Consider the following 18,812-nt stretch of genomic DNA (forward strand, 5'->3'; position numbering starts at 1 on the left):
AAATTTCAAAGGGCACTTGAGAACGAGGAACTCAAGGGATTACTGGTTTTAAAAATGGGGATTGGGGGTGGGGAGCAATGGTGGATGGGCAGATTGGCATCCTTCTGTGCAATGCATTTCCAGGGTTCTAACTCACTCCTTACAATCGCTCTGATTGATCACCCCATTCTCAAGGAACAGCAGGCGATGGAGAGACAGGACTGCTGGAATGGTCTTTCACTGGGAAAGAAAGAATGTTTCTGGTGGAAAGGGAGAGTAGATAGATAAACAAATTCCTCAGCACAATGCAACCTATATAATGGAAATACTGCTTTGTCATCCTTAAATCCCCTTCTGGTTTGTAATTACCTGGAACTAGTGGAACATGTAATCACTGTTTTGTGACCTTTTTACTTTCGTTATATTCAAATCTTCCATTAGATTAATGTAAAAAATTTGTCTGATCATACTGCTGTGAAGCATCATGGGAAGTTTGACTCTGGTAATGGTGTCATATGAAAGCAAGTTAATGTTATTATAGCTAAGGATTTATTACTATCATTATACTTTTCTGTATTTTTATATCTATTAATCATCATCAGTAATTTGTGCTTTGTTTACACCACAGTGAAATTAGAAATAAAAGGCATGGCTGTTGCAGCCTAGAGGGTCAGCAATTCAGAGATCCTATGCTCATAATTTAAGACTACGAGGGCAAAAGGACAACCTGATTGCTTGACAAGCCAGAGGTGGTTAATCCCTCTCCAGTCTAGATGTGCTCATGACTCCAGACCCACATGACAAGGGTTGAGCCCATGGCATCGCCATGGTACCGACAGGATGGGGATGCACATACACGAGCAACTGTTGGCACTTCTCGGTCTGCTCCACCAATCCGTGAGATCAGTCAGCGAATAGTTCGGGTCTGGAACGCACTGCCGGGAAATATGGTGAAGGCAGGGTCAGTAAAGCAGGCATTGGGTGGTTATTGGATGTGTGACCGTATGGGGGGAGAGTAGGAGATTGGCAGGAGATAGCAGAGCAGGCAGAGTAGGCTGAATGGCTCCATCTCCATTGTAACAATTCTGACCTGATCTTGGTCTTGACTCCTGCCACCTCTGATACCTTTGATCCCTTCCTTAGTCCCGATACATGTGGGTATGCAAAGCACAATTATATTCAAAGCTTAATTGGATTCGGAAGATCCTTCTACCTTTGGGAAGTTAGAACCATCCAACCGACTGTTGTTTTCTGTGTTAGAATCACAAACGCACCTGGCAATCATGAATATGATCACGATAATCTCTCGTGAAGTATCCACACACCACCTTTCCACTGGGTAATGATTTGGTAAATCTTCCATAGACAGTTGCCACCACTTGATTGACAAGAGCCTAACAAAAGGAGGCAGATGATAGAGTCATAGAGTCATAGAGCTGTACAAACCCTTCGGTCCAACCCATCCATGCTGACCAGATATCCCAACTCAATCTAGTCCCACCTGCCAGCACCCGGCCCATATCCCTCCAAACTCTTCCTATTCATATACCCATCCAAATGCCTCTTAAATGTTGCAATTGTACCAGCCTCCACCACTTCCTTTGGCAGTTCATTCCATACATGTACCACCCTCTGTGTGAAAACTTTGCCTCTTAAGTCTCTTTTATATCTTTCCCCCTCACCCTAAACCTATGCCCTCTAGTTCTGGACTTCCCCACCCCAGGGAAAAGACTTCATCTATTTATCCTATACTCATGATTTTATAAACCTCTTTAAGGTCTCCCCTCAGCCTCTGATGCTCCAGGGAAAACAGCCCCAGCCTGTTCAGCATCTCCCTTTAGCTCAAATCCTCCAACCCTGGCAAAATCCTTGTAAATCTTTTCTGAACACTTTAGGTATCATAACATCCTTCCAATAGAAGGGAGACCAGAATTGCACGGAATTTTCCAAAAGTGGCCCAACAGCCGTAACATGACCTCCCAACCCGTATACTCAACTCTCTGCCCAGTAACGGAAAGCATACCAAAGGCCTTCTTCACTATCTGAGACTCTCCTTTCAATGAAAGTTTAATTGTGTTTAGATTAGATTACTTACAGTGTGGAAACAGGCCATTCGGCCCAACAAGTCCACACCGACCCTCCGAAGAGCATCCCACCCAGACCCGTTCCCATACATTTACCCCTTCACCCAACACTACGGGCAATTTAGCATGGCCAATTCACCTAATCTGCATATTTTTTTTGGACTGTGGGAGGAAACCAGAGTACACAGAGGAAACCCACACAGACACAGGGAGAATGTGCAAACTCCACACAGTCAGTTGCCTGAGGCGGAAATTGAACCCGGCTCCCTGGCACTGTGAAGCAGCAGTGCTAACCACTGTGCCAAACACTGTGTCGTGTTTCTGCTGGGACTGCTATTGAGGGGCATATGAAAGGAGCACCCAGAGGAAGTCAACATTAATTTACCAGGGAGCAGCATTCCACTAACTCATTTCCCCTGAGTGAGCCCCCAAGGTAAATTACGGAAACAAAACATTAATACTGTGAGCAACACTGGTTTGCCAACCAACATGCGTTGATCCCCGAGATTCACATACAAATGGCACAATATAGAAGGAACATTGCCAGGGAGTCAGCATCAGAGAAATGTGAGGGAGCAGCTCAGAACAGTAAGCTATGTAGAGTGGCCATACCTTTTTGGGGCCAACATCACTTACAGAGTTGGAGAGATTAAACCATTCAACCACATGCATCTGGTCTACTCTGAGTTCAAAGGGAGAGTCAAGAAAAAAGCATTCAGGACATCACAGAAATTCTACAAAGTCATTGGTTGGGAAGGCAGTGTTGTTTTAGAGCTGCTGCAAATGTTAGAAGTGTACCATTTTTAAAGAAGATTTCATTGAGAAACTCAAGAAACGAGGAAAAAAAGCCAGGGTGAATGTAATAAAATCATACAAGTAATCCAAAGTAGAGTAAAGTTAACATAATGGAAGTCATTGTAAGATACGGTAGCTCAGCTCAGTCGAGTGGAATGCATGGCCCATAATTAAGTGGGAAGTCATGGACACTACCAGAGTCCTAGAAGAACACTTGCTGCAGAAACATGGGATCCAGGTTTCAGAGCTCGAGCAATAGCTAGAGACACCATGGTACGTCCGCCAGATTTAATGATGTGTGGATAGCATATTCAGAGAATACTAACAGCACAACTCTTTGGAGAATTGGTGTGGATTCGACGGGCCAAATGGCCTGCTTTCACTCTGTAGAGATTCTACAATTCTCTGACTGAGTGTTAAGTATTCCTGGGTACAAGGTGCTCAGCAAAGAAAGAAATATAAGGGGAAGGGTAGTTGTGTTGATTAGGGAGGCAACAAAGTTAAAAATCACACAACACCAGGTTATAGTCCAACAGGTTTAATTGGAAGCACTAGCTTTTGGACCGCTGACACAGCTACCTGATGAAGGAGCAGCGCTCCGAAAGCTAGTGCTTCCAAATAAACCAGTTGGACTATAACTTGGTGTTGTATGATTTATAACTTTGTCCACCCCAGTTCAACACCAGCTCCTCCACATCTTGATTGAGGAGAGCATAGCAGACTGGAGAAAGAGGAAGCCCAAGAAGATTCAAGGACAGAATGGATTTGTCTCGAGCTAAGAAATGAAAAGCATACAGTCACATTGTAGTCCATAGAGCACCAACTGGGGGAAGGATGTAGAGAAACAAATCTGCAGGGAAATTACTCCATTTCCTAGGTTACGGCAATGACTGCACTAGGAAAGTCCTTGCTGTAAAACACTTTGACTCATAAAAGCTCTTTCTCTGTCGCCCAGCTGTGTTTGGGAGGAGACTCCTTACCTTGGTAGGTGAAACGTACACCACAATGCCAGTGTCACTGCTCCTCAGTACTTTCTCCATACAGTAGTACGATGCGTAGGTTTTCCCTGATGAGGTTGGTGCTACAATCACTGCAGATTCATTGTTATCCACAGCATCCAACAGCTCCCTCTGAAATCCAACCACAGAAACATCAGGGAACACTCAAACTTAACACGCATCTTCACCACACCCAGTGTGTCTGTCACAAGAAGGGAGATTCTGTTATCTTTTTCCTAATTTGTGAGATGAGGTCATTGCTAGCCAAGCCAGTACTTTATTTATTTCGACTGACTGTGTGGAGTTTGCACGTTCTCCCCTTGTGGAGTTTGCACGTTCTCCCCATGTCTGCGTGGGTTTCCTCCGGGTGCTCCGGTTTCCTCCCACAGTCCAAAGATGTGCGGGTCAGGTGAATTGGCCATGCTAAATTGCCCGTAGTGTTAGGTAAGGGGTAAATGTATGGATGGGTTGCGCTTTGGCGGGTCGGTGTGGACTTGTTGGGACGAAGGGCCTGTTTCCACACTGTAAGTAATCTAATCTAATCTAATCTAATCTTATTGCCCATCCCTAATTGCCCAGAGGTCAGTTAAGAGTCAAACACATTGCTGTGGGTCTGGAGTCACATGTAGTCCAGACCAGGTCAGGATGGCAGTTTCCTTCCCGAATGGACATTTGTGAACCAGGTGGGTTTTCCAACAATTGGCAAAGGATTCATGGACATCATTAGACTCCTAACACAATTTTTTCTAAAAATCACCATCTGCCGTGACAGGATATGAACCTGAGTCCCCAGGACATTACCTGGGTCTCTGGGTGATTAGTCTAACAATAATAGCACAGGCTATCGTTATATTCTTGTTCTGTGCTAGAAGCAGATATTTTTGTGGATGAGGTTTCCTTGATGTGAAGTATGTGTTACAGGGGAGGGGAATTAAAGCCATTGCAAAGTTGGGGAAAGTGAGCAAACACATGATTTGAACAACTCAGTTTCTGCCCTCTGCAGAATAGTGTAATCTCCTGAAGTCCTTCACTCCTGGTAATAGTTTGGTCAATCTTCCAGCACCTGCCTCTTGTCATCATAGAAAAACATAGAAACATGGAAGATAGGTGCAGGAATAGGCCATTTGGCCCTTTGTTCCTGCCCCACCATTCTATATGATCATGCAATCTCTGTATCCCTTTCTCACTTTCTCCCCATGCCTGTTGATCCCTTTAGCCACAATACCCAGCTCCCTCTGAAAATATCTAATGAACTGGCCCAAAAGCTTCCTGTGGGAGAGAATTCCACAGGTTCCCAACTCTCCAAGTGAAGACATTCTTCCTCAGCTCAGTCCTGAATGGTTTACCCCTTATTCTTTGTCTGTGACCCCTAGTTTCGGACTTCCCCAACATCGGGAACATTTTTCCCACCAGTCCAGTCAGGATTTTATCCATTTCCATGAGATCATCCCCCATCCCCACAATTCTTCTAAATTCCAACGAGTACAAGCCCAGTTGATCCAGTCTTTCCTCATATATCCGTCCTGTCATCCCGGGAATCAGTCTGGTGAACCTTCGCTGGACTGTCTCTACAGGAAGACTGACCTTTCTCAAGGTACGAGACCAGAAGTGCACACAAACGGGTGCTCAGGGCAAGAGATGTTGCTGGCCTCCACAAAGGCAGTGTATTAGCAAGGTTCAACCTAACTTCTGATTGAGCAGCAAAATTGGAACGCGGTGTTTCTGGGATCCTGAGATTTAGTCAAATTTCTGGATCCCGACCCCAAATTCATTCTTGCTACACTTTGTAATGGTATCATTCCAGGGTGTTGGGGATGGAGGTAGGGGTCTGGGTCTGGCAGGGATACTCATCGATGGGACAAGTGGCCTTTTTCCACAATGTAGGGATTCTATGATTCTAATGAGGCAGGAGGTGAGCTCAAGAATCGCTTAGTGACTCTGTGCACCTCCGGGGGGTTTAGGAACTGCCTGACCAATCCTAGCAGACAAAGTAGACAGCAGCCATGTTGGGGACTCCGCAAATTCCCTTGTCAGTGATGGCCAAGACTTCAGTTGCCTTCAGAATTCCCTTCCTTTCTGCCTTTTAAACTCTCTGTAAATAATATTCTGCTCCTCTGACCAACATTTTCATGATCTGGCTGGGAATGTAGCTCAGTGTCAAAACCTGATTAATGATGATACTGTGAGGCACCTTGCAACAGTCTACAACATCAGGAATGTTTCATCTTTTTAATTCGTTCTTGAAAAGGGGCCTCAAACTTGTGAAATATGAACCACATACTGTTTCATCAAACACGGAACACCAACTTTTATTGCAAACAACAGGGCAACTGAATGAAACTCTCAGGAAAAATGCAGCAATTTGATTTTCTTTGTTCATCTTGAGTGGCAACTAATGTCCCCTGCACCTGTTCAACTCCAGATGCTGTCGTTAACCCCACTTAAACCACAATCAGAACCATCACGAAAAATCCATCCTGCAATGTTGTATGTGCACCTTATCTTTAAGAGAGGAATACGGCACGGAATCTGACCCCTCAGTCCAACTAGTCCATGCCAACTATGTCCCCAAGCTAATCTAGTCCCACCTGCCTGTTCTTGACCTATATACCACCAATTATTTTTCTATTTATGGACTTATTCAAATGTTGTAACTGCACCTGTATCCAACACTTCCTCTGGAAGTCCAAACCACTCTATGTGTAAAAAAGCTGCCTCTCATGTCCTTTCTAAATCTTCCTCCTCTCGCCTTAACTATGCAGGATTCGGTTATCTGGCTGTATCTACAATGCTGCGATCCTGGATCAGTGGTCCTGGAAGAGCACAGCAGTTCAGGCAGCATCCAAGGAGCAGCAAAATCGACGTTTCGGGCAAAAGCCCTTCATCAGGAATAAAGGCAGTGAGCCTGAAGCGTGGAGAGATAAGCTAGGGGAGTGTCTGCCATTTAATCCGCGATGGGGATTGCAGTGCTGCATGCATAGAAGTTACTGAGCTGTGGTAATGACTGCTTTATAATATACATTAAAGACATTAAATAACTAGGTGCAGGAGTCAGCCATTGTGCCCCTCAAGCCTGTTCCGCCTTTTAATATGATCATGGCTGATCTCATCTCATCCTCAGCTCCACTTCCCTGCCCACCCTCCATAACCCTTTAACCCATTACTAATTAAAAATCGCTGTCTCCTCCTTAAATTTATTCAGAATCCCAGAATCCCTGGGACTCTGGGGGAGCGAAAGCCAGAGATTCACGACCCTTTGAGAGACGCAATTTCTTCTCGTCTCGGTTTTAAATCTGCTGCCCCTTATCCTAAAGCTTCCTTTTCCTCGTTCTAGTCTGCCCCACGCGAGGAAGCGTGTCCTCTTTATAGCTACTTTGTCAATCCCCCTTCAGCATCTCACACACCTCCATTAGATCTCCTCTCATCCTTCCAAACTGGAGTGGGTATAGGCTTAACCTGCCCAACCTCACCTCATGAGACAAACCATCTTATTTACTGTTTTAAATAAAGTAACCCACAGAATGGATCAATCCTTGAGGAGCGATTGATATTTAAACAATTATCACCAGCATGGCCGGGCAGCTTCTATTCAGGTCACAACCCAGAAAGATTATTGACTGTTCAAATTAGCCAGCAGTGGTTTATAACATTGTTATACTGAGTGCTGTACTTTACCTGCCATGAATCTGGTATAAAGTGCTGAACTCTTGGATCGGGATCTTTTCTCTCCTCCCGGAATAGATAAGGACCCATATTTTCCAGCTGAAAACGGGCTGCCCCCACACCGACTGGAAACCTGGGATCATTCTTCAATTTTGTTTTCATTTCTTGCTTCTGTGGTGAAATTTTATGAAGTTGTGAGTTTACTGTGATCTGGATTGGCAAACAGAAACGCGTCAATGCCTTGTCTTTAATCTTCTGTGAGATAAGGGCCAGCACTTGTTGTCCATCCCTTCAACTGAGACATCATTTCGCAGGGTTGTTAACGGTCAATAGTTTGGTCTGGAGTCAGGTGTAGGCCAGACCGGGTCAGGATGGCTGATCTCCTTCCCAAAACGGAAATTGCTGGAAAAGCTCAGCAGGTCTGGAAGCATCGGTTGACAGAAATCAGAGTTAACATTTTGGGTCCAGTAATGAGTCACTCAACCCAAAACATTAACTCTCGGTTTCTCTCCACAGATGCTGCCAGACTTGCTGAACTTTTCCAGCAATTTCTGTTTTGGTTTCTGACTTACATCATTCACAATTCTGTCAGTTTTCATGGTTTTCAGATGGTTTTCTTTCCACATTCAAACTTTCACAGAATCAGCTTAAATTACACAATAATCGCTACTATAACATAATTTTTATTATCACAATCATTGAAGTTAAACATCAAGGATTTGAGCCTGTGGTGACATAATATTTGGGTTGCTAATCTAAGATGATTACCATGAATAACTGTTATCCCTTTCAATTGCAGCTAAAAAGGCCATGTATTTTTATATTTGTGCTTTCTGAAACTGAAATGAGAACAAATTGTTTTGAAACCCAGTGACTTATAAGGATGGCTGTGTGATTTGAAAGGAATTCATTTTTTATTGTGAACCCTGTCTGTGTAGCTGTGCTCCAGCAACGTGCAGACGAACTGGAGCCAATGGGTAGTGAAGCTGATTGGTTTCTCAAAGAGGGGCCAGTTATCAATGACAAAGGGTCTTCGGCCTGGCAACAGCTATGTGATTGACTGTCAAGTAGCTGAGCAGGTTGGGCTGTGAGCAAGACAGACAGGAGCTAGTTCAGGCCAGAGGAGAACCCCGTAGATCTGTGGCAGCTGGGAACTCTCAGTTCTCTGTGATATGCCACTTTAAACCTGAAGAAAACCAGCTTATCTCTCCTTCAGCAGATGCTCCAAGCTGTAAGTTTGAGTTAGATAAATTAAAAATCTTTCATAAGTGACCCAGCTACCCCATGCCTCCAGCAAACAAGTAGAAACATTCGTAAAAAGGAAGGTTGAGGAGAAATCTCCGAATCAACAAAAACCAACAAAATCAACAGATCTTGTGAACAAAATCTAAGGAACTGTTTTACCAGTTTTCCCTCCACCCAAGTGTTTTTGTTCCTTCTTAGTGTGTGTGTGTGTGTGTGCATGAGAGAGAGAGTGAGTGTATGTGTATGTATCAGTGGGTGTGCATGTGGGTGTGTGCATTTGTGTGTTTGTATGTGGCTGTGTGAAAGTATATGTATCTGTGTGAATGTGTGTGTATGTCTGTATGTGTTAGAGTCTATATGTGAGTGTGTATGTGTTTGTGAGAGAGAAAGTTGATAAGAGGTGATTTTCTTTTGTTGTGTTCTTTGTGAGAGAGAGAGTGTGTGTCTGTATGTATATGAGAGACAATGTTGCATTCTTTGCTGCCAGTTTATAATTGTGTACTTGTAGCTAGATTCCAATGAGCTTTATTAAATAGTGATTCCTGTTCAGTACAGAAACCTGATCTTTTCTCTCAACCTGGGTCCAAGAATCCAATAGTTAGATGAGTTTGAGTTTTTCTTTCAAAAAAACTTATCTGTGATGACTCCAGGAATATTGTGGGTTGATTTCCAGCACATTACCCAGTGAGGAGTGACACAATGTATGTACACAGGCTTCTCAGTCACTTTTTAAGTTAAAATAACTGCCTATAAAGCAATTAACTTAAGGGCCCAGTGGTAATGTCACTGGACTAACAATCCAGAACCTCAGGTTAATGTTCGTATCTAGTCTGGCCTACATGTGACTCCAGGCCCCAGGGAAGGTTGTTGATTCCTAATTACCCTCTGAACAATTTGGAATGGGCAATCAACGCTGCCCTAGCCAGTAACCCTCACACCCTAGAGTGTACTAACAACTAAAATGCTGGAGATTTGTTCAGAAACAAAATGATTAACATTTTGTGTCACTCTCTGGCTGTTACAGTAAAGTTTTCAGTTTGTTTTTAATGAGCCAGTTCTGGGCAATTGACAGAGAGGTAAAGAACTGAAATTGAAGAGGTGATTGTGGTAGAGTTCAGAGTGGTGTAAATGAATAATGTCACCCGGAGGAGAAGATTATAACTGTTTCTCTGGCTGTGGTCCACTACTTCAAGACAGCCCATAGAGGTTTGAAGCCAACTAAACGATGACTACACATCAAGCTGGTAGAGTTGGGCTGTGGTAATAACATAGCTGGACTAGTAGACATCACCACACGCTGCATCCGAAAGGGCTAAGAGCATTGTGGAAGACCCCACACACCCCTCACTCAAACTCTTCTCCATCCTGCCATCTGGCAGAAGACACTGGAGCATTCGGTCTGTCATGGCCAGACTGTGCAACAGTTTCTTCTCCCAAGCCATTAGGCTCCTTAACACAGTTTGATCAGACTCTTTCCCATCTGAAATTCTTTGCATGACTTTGAATTGCTGCTAGAACAATGTCTATTATTTATCATTCTTCTATTACACTGTCACTTGTGTGTTTTGTACTTCTCATGTACTTTATGCTGTGTATGATACTGTAGTTTGTGCTGTCCATGTCCTGGAGGAAAGCTGCCTCGTTTTTACTGTATCAGTTGTATACAGTAAAAATGACAAATAAAAAGCTACTCTCTCTCTCTCTACTCTAGTAACTTGTAGCCTCAAGAACTGAAGAGATGGGTTCAAATCCCACCAGAGCTGCTACTGGATCTCAAATCCAGTGCTGGTGATGAAGATCAACAAACTATCACTGATTAATTTCGAAAGCATTTCGATAAATGTGGCAAGGTGCTCAGTAGTTAGAACTGCCACCTCACCGTGCCGGATATCTGGGTTTTATTTCAGTCTTGAGTGACTGCCTGTGTGGAGTTTGCACATTCTCCCTGTATCTGCGTGGGTTTCCTCTGGATGCTCCCATTTCTGCCCACAATCCAAAGATAAGCTGGTTAGGTGGATTGGCCATGCTAAATTGTCCCATAGCGTCCAGGGATGTGCATTGGGTGGGTTAGCCATGGGAAATGCAGGGGTTACAGAAATAGGGTGGGATGCCCTTTAGAGAGTTGGCGCAGATGTGATGGGCCAATTGGCCTCTATCTGGATTGTAGGGATGCTATGAATACAGGTCTTGCTGGTGGTACCCTTATCCCAGGAAAGAAATTTAAGGAACGGGTTAGATAATCTGGCATTGTGGTCGCTGATGTTGAGAGAGACATAAATATTGGCCAGAACATCAGTGACGCAATGCAATCTTTCATATCAAACTGAGAAAGCAAAGGGAGTTCTTTTGTTAAATTCATTGCTGGGATCGCTGAGTAGATCAAACATTTATTACCCATCCTTAATAACACTGGAGAAGATGATGGACAGTCATCGTTTTGAACTACTTTCATGTTAGAGGGCAGTTAGAAGTCAGCCATATTGCTGTGGGTCTGGACTCACATGTAGGCCAGACCAGGTAAGGACAGGAGGCTTCCTTCTCCAGAGGACACTAGTGAACCAGATGGTTTTTAAATGACAGTTGGCAATGGCTGGCATTGTAGACCAGACTTTTTGTTGAATTCAAGTTTCTCTGTCAGCCGTGGTGGGATTCAAAACCACATCTCTAGAACATTACCGCGGCATTCTGGATTGGTAGGCCTGTTATATTGCCACTCAACACCACCAGCCCTCTGAGATACTGAGCATTACCTGTTCTTCATCTATCATCTCCAGAACTGTATCTCTTAGGTTCAGGAATCCCAGATTTTTGAGGTAACGTGCCAATTCATTGAGTTCTTTAGGGCTCAGCTGATCCTTATGTCTGTACAGAACACTATGAATTCTTCGCATCAAAAGCACTGCGATCTTCACATCTGTTATAGCACCTGCACCTCAGGAGGAAGAAACAAATAACATTAAGTTTGATTTGCTTTAAAATTCTGTGAGCTTTGGGCACCGTTGACAAAGTCAATGGTTGTAATCCATCCCCTTTGTGAGTTTGAACTGAGTGGCTTGCTCGGCCATTTCAGCCAAGAGTCAGTCACATTGCTGTGGGTCTGGAGTCACGTGTAGGCCAGACCAGGGAAAGGAAACAGATTTCCCTCCCTAAAGAGACGTGGGTGTTTTGGATGACTGTCACTGAGACTAAATTTCAATTCCAGATTTTAGAAGTTAGAATTAGACTTAGAATTAGCTGAGTACAATGAAAAGTTTCTCAGGCACCGCTTACAGTGCTCCCTAGGTGCAAGTTATTCAGTTACAAAATCTTAGAAAAACAGAGAAATAAATAGTCCAAGCATTGCAGAAATAAACGTTCAGAAGTACGGTCTTCCAACCCAACCACACTGGCACCAGGTCTCCTGTCCACATCGGGTCTTGGCTCCAGATTATGCCAGGCTTTACCTGGAGGTTGGTGAGGCTGGGAGATCACATCTGCCCAAGACTGGGAGACCACTCTGAGGCCACAGCAGCTCGAGATTTATTCATGGATTTAAATTTGACCAATTGTTGAAGTGGCATTCGGCCCCACCATGTGCACCGAATATTAGCCGGGCCCCTCTGGGTTACTCCTCCCTCTCTAAAGTCAATTCAACAGTCATTCAACAGCCTTTACTTCCCTTCGTCATTAGTCCACGCAATGGATGATGTTATTGTGCTCGTCAATCTGAGGGTAGACTCCGAGTCTGATAGGGATTCCAGGATCATCCTATTGTCTCTCACCTCATCAGCAGGGCCCTGCTCTGTGAGAGGCTCAGTGAGTTCACTTGGCTAGGTTGTGATGTACAATGATGCCAGCAGCATGGTTTCTAACCCCATCGTCGGCAGAAGCTACCATCAAAGACTCTCCATCTTACATGAGGCGTGGTGACCCTCAGGTTAAATCAGCTGTCTCTCTCTCTCTCTCTATCTCTCTGTCTCTATCTCTCTGATGAGACAGCAGCCCTATGATCTGGTAGGACTCTACAAGTATCCCCCACTATCCGTAGAGTGTTCCTATGAAACCTTTCGTAAGCCGAAATGGCACAAAGCAAAGAAGTATTCACTTATATGGGAAAGATTTCACCTTTTTTCATAAAAGTGAAAATCCTCTTCGGGTTTTTTATTGGTTACTGTTAGCCTTTCTTAATAACAAAGTGCCATAAAATGAACTTTCAAAAAATGGGGGCTACCTGTACTTTTACAGGACAGAAAATCCATGAGTGTACTTGAAAAAGTATTGTTCTCTTGTAAAGATAAAGTATTTCTGTGGACAACTCACTTTACTGGGTGTAAAAATATCAAATCTAGGAATCAAGAGTGATCCAATTTGATGCTAAGGGATCTAGTTGCTCTCCAATTGCTGTGAGTAACAGCACACAAGTTTACAAACCCAGCGACTCCTCCGGTTTCCTTGACCACACTTCCTCACACTCTTCCTTCTGCAAAGATTCCATCCCGTTCTCCCAACTTGTCCCTCACATCTGTTGGGATGGTGCCACCTTCGAGAAGACTGACTTTCTCCTCAACCAAGATCCTTCCCCTCCCCATCGTTATCGACTAAGTCTTTAGCCATGTCCAAACCATCTGCCGACCTTCTGCCCTTACCCCTTCCACTTCTTTCCAGGACAGCAACTGGATTCCCCTGTTCCACCTCACTGGTCTATAGGATCATCCTCTGCCAGTTCCTATGGGAAGCCGCATCCAAACACATCTCCCCCCAAGCGCTAGTAGCATTTTGCAGGGGCCATTCCCTCGGAGACACCCTGGTCCATTCCTCCATCACCCCAAACATTTGCTCACTCCTCTGAAACACATTCCCATCCAATTGTGCCCGTTCACCTCCGTCTCATTGTCCAAGGCCCCAGACACACCTTCCAGATGAAAGCAGGTTTCACTCGTAGTTCTTTCAAATTAATCTAATTCATCCACCACTCACACTGTGGTCTCCTTTCCATAAGCAAAACCCAGCACCGACTGTGTGATTGATTTATAGAATAGAATCCCTACAGTGTGGAAACAGGCCCTTTGACCCAACCAGTCCACATCGACCCTCTGAAGAGTAACCCACCCAGACCCATCCCCACCACCTAATACTTACCTCTGACTGAAACACCAAACCTACACATCCCTGAACAATACGGATAATTTAGTATGGCCAATTCACTAAGCTGTACCTTTCCGGACTGTGGGAGGAAACTGGAGCACCTGGAGGAAACCCACGCAGACACAGGAAGAATGTGCAAACTCCACACAAACAGTTGCCCGAGGCAGGAATCAAACCTGGGACCCTGGTGCTGGGAGGCAGCAGTGCTAACCACTGAGTCACCACGCCACCCCATTGAGCCACTGTGATGCCCACTGAGGCATCATGCTGCCCTGTGGAACACCTCCACTCTGTCGGAGTGACCCCTGACCTCCCGATATCATTTTCTCCACCATGTGACCTGGAGCTTGACATTTGCAAGAGAATGTTTAGGGTTACACCGAAACAAAAACACAAAGAACTTGCATTGCAGTAGCACCATTCACAACTTCACAACACGCAAGGTACTTGCGAAGCTTGGTTGCCATAGGAACCTCGGCAGCCATTATACACAATATTACACATCATTGAAACCGAAGTGACTGTGTCGTTCTTACCTTTAGATCTGCAGTGTTCAGCCCAAGCCTTGTAGCAGTATTTACTCGCCTCCATCTCAGCAGTTACTTTCACACTATCACTGGCACAGGTCTGCAGGAACCTCTCCAGGGTCTTAGTCCCTTTGTCGATATCATTGCTCAGCTCCTTCTGAATTGAGTCTTGCAGTGAGCTCCAGCGTTCCTTGGCCTTTCTTTCTTCTTCTTCCTTCTTCTTCTTCTCATGAGCTTCGATGATGAGTTCGGAATTTTTCTTCTTCTTTCTCAGAGAAAGTTTATACGAAGCATGTTAGTTAGAGGGGGCAAATTCATGGCTGTTAATATTAGCTTAACATGTAACAAAATCGTGGAGCATTGTGTAAACTAATGGCCCTTAAAAGAGTTAACATTAACGTTGGACTAGCTCTACCCAATCTGATGGTGTCATACACTGTCTTTGAGTGGGAAGAGGAAGTCCTGATGTTCATAAGGAGTAGATTTATTCAGGTAAGCTCCCAATGGCCCTTTGTAAATAAGGCTCTCTGGTAATGTAAGTTGGCACCATGCAATAAACCGAGGAGAGAGTGAGGGCTGCAGATGCTGGAGATCAGAGCTGAAAATGTGTTGCTGGAAAAGCGCAGCCGGTCAGGCAGCATCCAAGGAGCAGGAGAATCGACGTAGGGCTGAAGAAGGGCTCATGCCCGAAACGTCGATTCTCCTGCTCCTTGGATGCTGCCTGACCAGCTGCGCTTTTCCAGCAACACATTTTCAGCACCATGCAATAAGCCGTCCTGTTAACTAGGATAAGTGCGCCTTCTGTTTGAACTCATCTGTGGCCTATTCCCTTACCACTGATCATTAAACAGGCCCCAGGCACAGTATTGACAAAGGATGGGTGGTGTCAACAAACTATTTTAATCAACCTTTACCCTATGCTGTAGTCCAGCAGAGGTGACAGATACAATGAGGTGGGAGACTCAGGGCAAATATCCCATGGAGAAACACAGAGTGTGAAAAGGTAGATTGATAGAAGCCAGGGACTAGGGCAACAGGCTTCATAAGACAGGACAGTGAGAGTCAGACACAAGTCACTACGGGCTGTTATCGAGAGACAGGGTGTGTGTGTGTGTGTGTGTGTGTGTGTGTGTGTAAATAGATGCGTGTAAGTGAATGTGTAGAAGTGAGTGTGCGTAAATGAGTATGCAGAAGTAAGTCGACATAACGTGTGTGTGTGTAAGTAAGTCTGCATAAGATGTGTGTAAATGAGTGTGTATAAGTGAGTGTATAGGGTGTGTGTGTGCATAAGTGAGTCTTTGTAAGATGTGTGTAAATTAATGTATATAAGTGAGTGTGTGTAAGATGTGTGTGTGTAATTGAGTGTGAGTAAGTGAGTGTGTATAAATGAGTGCGTGTAAGTGAGTGTGTATAAGTGAATGTGCATGAGGCTGTACCTGTGCCAGTGTGTACCCCACATGTGTGCATGTGCAGCTGGGATTGTGCACATCAGTGAGGCACCACGCCAGCCCAGCTCCATGGAGATGATTTAATGGGTTTTTCTCTGACAATTGGCACAGGGTCATGGCTTCACCCCCTACCTGGGAGCAAGGTGGGTCTACATAAGCTGCAGGCCATTGCCAGCATGAGTGTTAATTGCCACTTGTCAGCCCGAGCCTGGATATTATCGAGATCTTGTTACGTTTGAACATGTGCTCCTTCAGTACGCGAGGAGTCGCGAATGGTGCTGAACATTGTGCAGCAGCAAACAATCCCATTTCAGAACATGATGGAGGGAAGGTCAAAGGTTTGACCTGCTTGTGATCAACTAACCAGCCTGGAGGAACGGGCGGGAGTAACCAATTGGAAATATTTGGAGGGGCCACCATTGGGCATTGGTGACTGTCTAAGAACCCATCCTGTCCTTTCCCCAGCACTACCCTCTCCTCTAGCCCAGCTGGTCCATGGTGAGGACTCCAGAGTTTATCTTCCTGCTTGTCCAGGTGGCAAAGGCATCATCTGCCTCTGGTATAATCCCAGCAATGATGGGGTATGGTGGTCAACCGGGCATCAACTCACCACGTCAGCCCATCAGTTAGCTGAAGGGCAGGCAGGTCATCTAACAGCTCACCCAACACCAGCAGAACTCCAGCAAGAGGGAACTGAGTGATAGCCATGGCACATCTGCCATCTAATCTGATCTGACTTTACCCACCAAATGACCCCACCACTCTCATTCCTCATTTCTGCCCAACAGAACCCACCTACCCAGGAAATTAAATTAAATCAGGCCCTTTAATGTGTGAGAGTATGCATGGAATGGGGAGGGGGAGGAGTTATGTGTGTGTGTGTGTGTGTGTGTGTGTGTTTGTGTGTGTGTGTGTGTGTCTGTCTGAGTGTGTCTGCATGTGTGTGTGTCTGTGCTTATGTGTGTCTGTGTATGTGTGTGTCAGTATGTGTGTGTCTGTGCTTGTGTGTGTATGTGTATGTGTGTGTGTGTCTGTATGTGTGTATGTGTGTGTATGTGTGTGTCTGTGCTTATGTGTGTCTGTGTATGTGTGTGTCTGTATGTGTGTATGTGTGTGTCTGTGTATGTGTGTGTGTCTGTATATGTGTATGTGTGTGTTTGTATGTGTGTATCTGTGTGTCTGTGCTTGTGTGTGTCTGTGTATGTTTGTGTGTCTCTATATGTGTATACGTGTCTTTCTCTGTGTGTGCACCTGTGTTGTGTGTGTGTGCCTGTGTGTGTGTGTGTGTGTGTGTGTATCTGTGTGTGTGTGTCTGTGCTTGTTTGTGTGTGTGTGTGTGTGTGTGTGCCTCTGTGTGTGCGTGTGTGTCTGTTGTGTATGTATGTTCTTGTGTGTGTGTGTGTGTGTGTGTGTGTGTGTGCGCCTGTGCGTGTGTGTGTGTTTGTGTGTGCCTGTGTGTGCCTGTGCTTGTGTGTGTCTCTGTGTCTCTGTGTGTGTATGTGTGTACATGTGTGTCTGTGCTTGTGTGTGTGCGTGCGCGCCTGTGTGTGTGCGCCACTGTGTGTGCGTGCGCGCCTGTCTGTGTGTGTGCCTGTGTGTGTGTGTGTGGGCATCTGTGCGTGTGTGTCTGTGTGTGCGTGTGTGTGCCTGTGTGTGTGTACATCTGTATGTATGTGTGCCTGTGTGTGTGCGCCTATGCGTGTGTGTGTCTGTGTGTGCATGTGCACCTGTGCGTGTGTGTCTGTGTGTGTGTATGCATGTATTTATGTGGGTGTGTGTGTATGAGTGTGTCTGTGTCTGTAAAATTGTGTCTGTGTGGGTGTGTGTGTGTATATGGGTGTGTCTGTGTATGAGTGTGTCTGTGTGGGTGTGTGTGTGTATGTGTGTGTGTGTGTATGAGTGTGTCTGTGTGGGTGTGTGTGTATGGGTGTGTCTGTGTGGGTGTATGAGTGTGCATGTGTGTGTGTGTGCATGGGTGTGTGTGTGTGTGTATGAGTGTGTCTGTGTGGGTGTGTGTGTATATGGATGTGTCTGTGCGTGTGTGGGTGTATGAGTGTGTCTGTGTGGGTGTGTGTGTGTATGTGTGTGTGTGTGTGTTTATGGGTGTATCTGTGTGTGTGTATGTGGGTGTATGAGTGTGTCTGTGTGGGTGTGTGTGTGTGTATGTGTGTGTGTGTGTTTATGGGTGTATCTGTGTGTGTGTGGGTGTATGAGTGTGTCTGTGTGGGTGTGTGTGTGTATGTGTGTGTGTGTGTGTGTGTGTGTGTGTGTGTATGTATGGGTGTGTCTCTGTGGGTGCATAAGAATGGTATTGTATGTCTCGTCTCTTGCCTGTACCGATGAGTATGGCCTTTGCATTGAGTCGAACACCAGGCTTGGTTTTTTTTGTCCCTCTCTCGCAGCCTAAACACAGTTTCAGGTCTTGCCCACATAAACAGTCACCCAGCAACCAGCCACGCCCCAGGGGGAGTCAATGAATTTCAGAGCCAAGGAGGGTTGAAGGGGAAATGGCCAGCGGGAGATGCTGGTGATTGACCTACCGCTGGCTTGCTGCTGTTTCCCTTTCTCGGCTGATGTTGCTGCTTTACCGAGTCATCAGTGACCGCCGACTGACTGGTGACAATTGTCACCGCTGCCTTTTCATCCAGGGATTCAGCATAAAATCGCTCAAATGCAACAAGCTTTTGCTGACTGCGCAGCTGGTATCTCCATTGCTTCGGATCTGTCATAGATAATAAAGTGGGTAAGAAGTGGGTTAAATACAAAAGTAAGTCAGATGTTTGACTTGTTAGAAAACGGCATACACTGGACAGACACAAATCACAATACACTGCCTTATGCTGATTGATGGGAGTGAAACCTTTTTATCGTTCATTCATTCACTCGACATGGGCTGGTTAGGCAAACATATCGGCCCATCTCTAACTGCATGATCGGAGAAAGTGAGGA

The 18,812-nt window shown here is 45.2% G+C and overlaps 1 protein-coding gene across 1 annotated transcript in view; it reads right to left on the minus strand.

Annotated features, from left to right (window-relative positions):
* Positions 1-18,812, minus strand: part of LOC132829932 (probable ATP-dependent RNA helicase DDX60) — a 166,030-nt gene that overhangs the window by 74,330 nt on the left and 72,888 nt on the right. Inside the window, exons 12-17 of the mRNA XM_060847358.1 lie at positions 18,404-18,585; positions 14,425-14,680; positions 11,515-11,690; positions 7,532-7,729; positions 3,839-3,988; positions 1,254-1,373 (exon numbers count right to left, since the gene is read on the minus strand). Of these exons, the coding sequence (XP_060703341.1) occupies positions 1,254-1,373; positions 3,839-3,988; positions 7,532-7,729; positions 11,515-11,690; positions 14,425-14,680; positions 18,404-18,585 (1,082 nt within the window). The remainder of the gene's footprint in view (positions 1-1,253; positions 1,374-3,838; positions 3,989-7,531; positions 7,730-11,514; positions 11,691-14,424; positions 14,681-18,403; positions 18,586-18,812) is intronic.

The sequence above is a fragment of the Hemiscyllium ocellatum genome, chromosome 2 (genome assembly GCF_020745735.1).
Source record: "Hemiscyllium ocellatum isolate sHemOce1 chromosome 2, sHemOce1.pat.X.cur, whole genome shotgun sequence".
In the NCBI taxonomy this organism is placed as follows: domain Eukaryota; kingdom Metazoa; phylum Chordata; class Chondrichthyes; order Orectolobiformes; family Hemiscylliidae; genus Hemiscyllium; species Hemiscyllium ocellatum.